General features: G+C 47.7%; 1 protein-coding gene across 1 annotated transcript in view; it reads right to left on the reverse strand.

Annotated features, from left to right (window-relative positions):
- The window catches only part of OTOL1 (otolin 1), a 3,916-nt gene extending 3,735 nt beyond the window's left edge, over window positions 1–181 (reverse strand). The window contains exon 1 of the mRNA XM_010134647.1: window positions 65–181. Coding sequence (XP_010132949.1) covers window positions 65–181 — 117 coding nt within the window. The remainder of the gene's footprint in view (window positions 1–64) is intronic.
- Between the last annotated feature and the right edge of the window lie 1,725 nt (window positions 182–1,906).

Below are 1,906 nucleotides of genomic sequence, written 5' to 3' on the forward strand. Positions count from 1 at the left end.
CTGCCAGGAATGGGCTTTTCCCCACAAGAGGGGTGAGGGGGGTGTGAGAGGCACCACTGCCCACCAGCTGTAAGGGCTTCGTCTTTGTGTACTTCACATCTGGGGTCACCTTCAGTCCCGCATGCACGGCGGTAACAACCAGCATCGCGAACGCTGAGACAAGGCCTGGTGAGCTCCGCATGTTGGCAGCTGTAGGAGAAGATGAAGGTGGTCACAACTGGCTGCACAACTCCGTTTGCATGCGCACGGTCCCCACAAAGCCAGCAGACCTGCATGAGGAGCGTCAGGCACCAGCGAGCACCTGCCACGAGGACCACGTTACACAGCCCCCCCTTTTTACGGGGACAGAAAGTGACCATCACCCTACGGAGCACCTGCTGTCCAGCCGCTCCCGTTAGCTCCCATGGGCACCAGCAGAGGTTCAGGGACTGACAGAGAGCAGATTGAGCTGAAGCGGGAAGAAAGAACAAAGCAAGAAGCACACATTTTCTGCTATAGGACAGAAGACGCCTCTCAGATGACTTGTCATATAAAGCATCTTTGTTTCTTTTTTGAACCTTGTACCAGCCTGTAAATGCAAACGGAACAGACTCCCTTTCTTGCTGAACCTGTAACCTAACCTTCCCCAGCAGCCAAGGCACCTCCGTACACCAACAGGTCCCCAGGAGAAACGCGGGCTGTCCTTGTTGTCCAGAGGGCTAAGGAAGCCCTGCCTCCATGTCAGGCATTTGGGGGCTGGCTTATAAATTTTCCATCTTTAAAAATTCAATTTTAGAGGAAAAGGTCATGATTTTTTTCCATTTTTGTACAAACCTGGGTCATTTAATGGAAAATTTATTACCCACATAAAATCCCCAGCAATCACTGTTGCCCATTGCTACCATTCACGCCATTCTTCACCCCATCAGCTCCAATAAGGATAAACTACCCCTTCTCCATGCATGCGTTGCATTAGAACAGGACTCTGGACACTGGTTTTTATCACAGCCTCGTATTTGCTTCCACCCAGCCCCTGCCCACCTCACCATGAAGCGCTGAACTCCCGAGCAGCAGCAGCAGCACTCAGCGCAGGCAGGCAGAGAGGAGACAGACCCCACCACCGGCAGCACGGGAGCAGCCACGGTCGCAGGGAAGGAGGATCATCTGCCTCTAGGAAGAGGGGAAAAAAACCACCGAATTCTCCTTTTGAAGACTAAACTCACACGGAAGCATTTTGTCACTGCTGGAGATAACTGAATAAACCCACAACCTCCAGAAGAAGCCGGCAGCAGGAAGAAACTGCGGGTTTAGAGACATGGTAGCTTTACAGGGAAATGGTAAATCAGTTTTCAAATCAACAGCAATCCTACATATTACTGTCACAAACCACTTCTGCAACCAGCTCTAGCAGCAGACACGCTGCAGTTACGCAGCCAGACTGACGGATCGCTGTCAAATACTGGGAAAACATAATTAATTAATAAATTATATCTTACTGGTCCACGTAGGAAATAAATCACTAAGATCAAGGAATCATTAACAATTTTCATTAAGGGCAAGGCTGTTCCTAAAATAATTATTCCTAAATACATAAATGCATTTTAATAAAACTGGAATTTTGTTTTCACTACATTACTCACCGACACTGCTTCTAAAGCCATTCATTTGAATCCCCCCACATCACAGCGGGCACGAAGTAAGAATTAAACTGTGCTGCAGTGCCATCTCACTCAGCACATCTGTATTTAATCGGATCTAAATATTTACTAACTAATTGTTAGCACATGTCCCACGGAAACATTGCCATAACACACTTGTTTGGTCCCTAAAATAAGAGTATTTCGATATTCCAGTTCACAGCAGGTATGGAACCCCAGTCTTCCAGCTCTAAATACCAGGGAGATGATTGTGCTTTCTGCTATTTAAT

The sequence above is a fragment of the Buceros rhinoceros genome, unplaced genomic scaffold (assembly GCF_000710305.1).
Source record: "Buceros rhinoceros silvestris isolate BGI_N320 unplaced genomic scaffold, ASM71030v1 scaffold15654, whole genome shotgun sequence".
Taxonomy (NCBI): Eukaryota; Metazoa; Chordata; class Aves; order Bucerotiformes; family Bucerotidae; genus Buceros; species Buceros rhinoceros.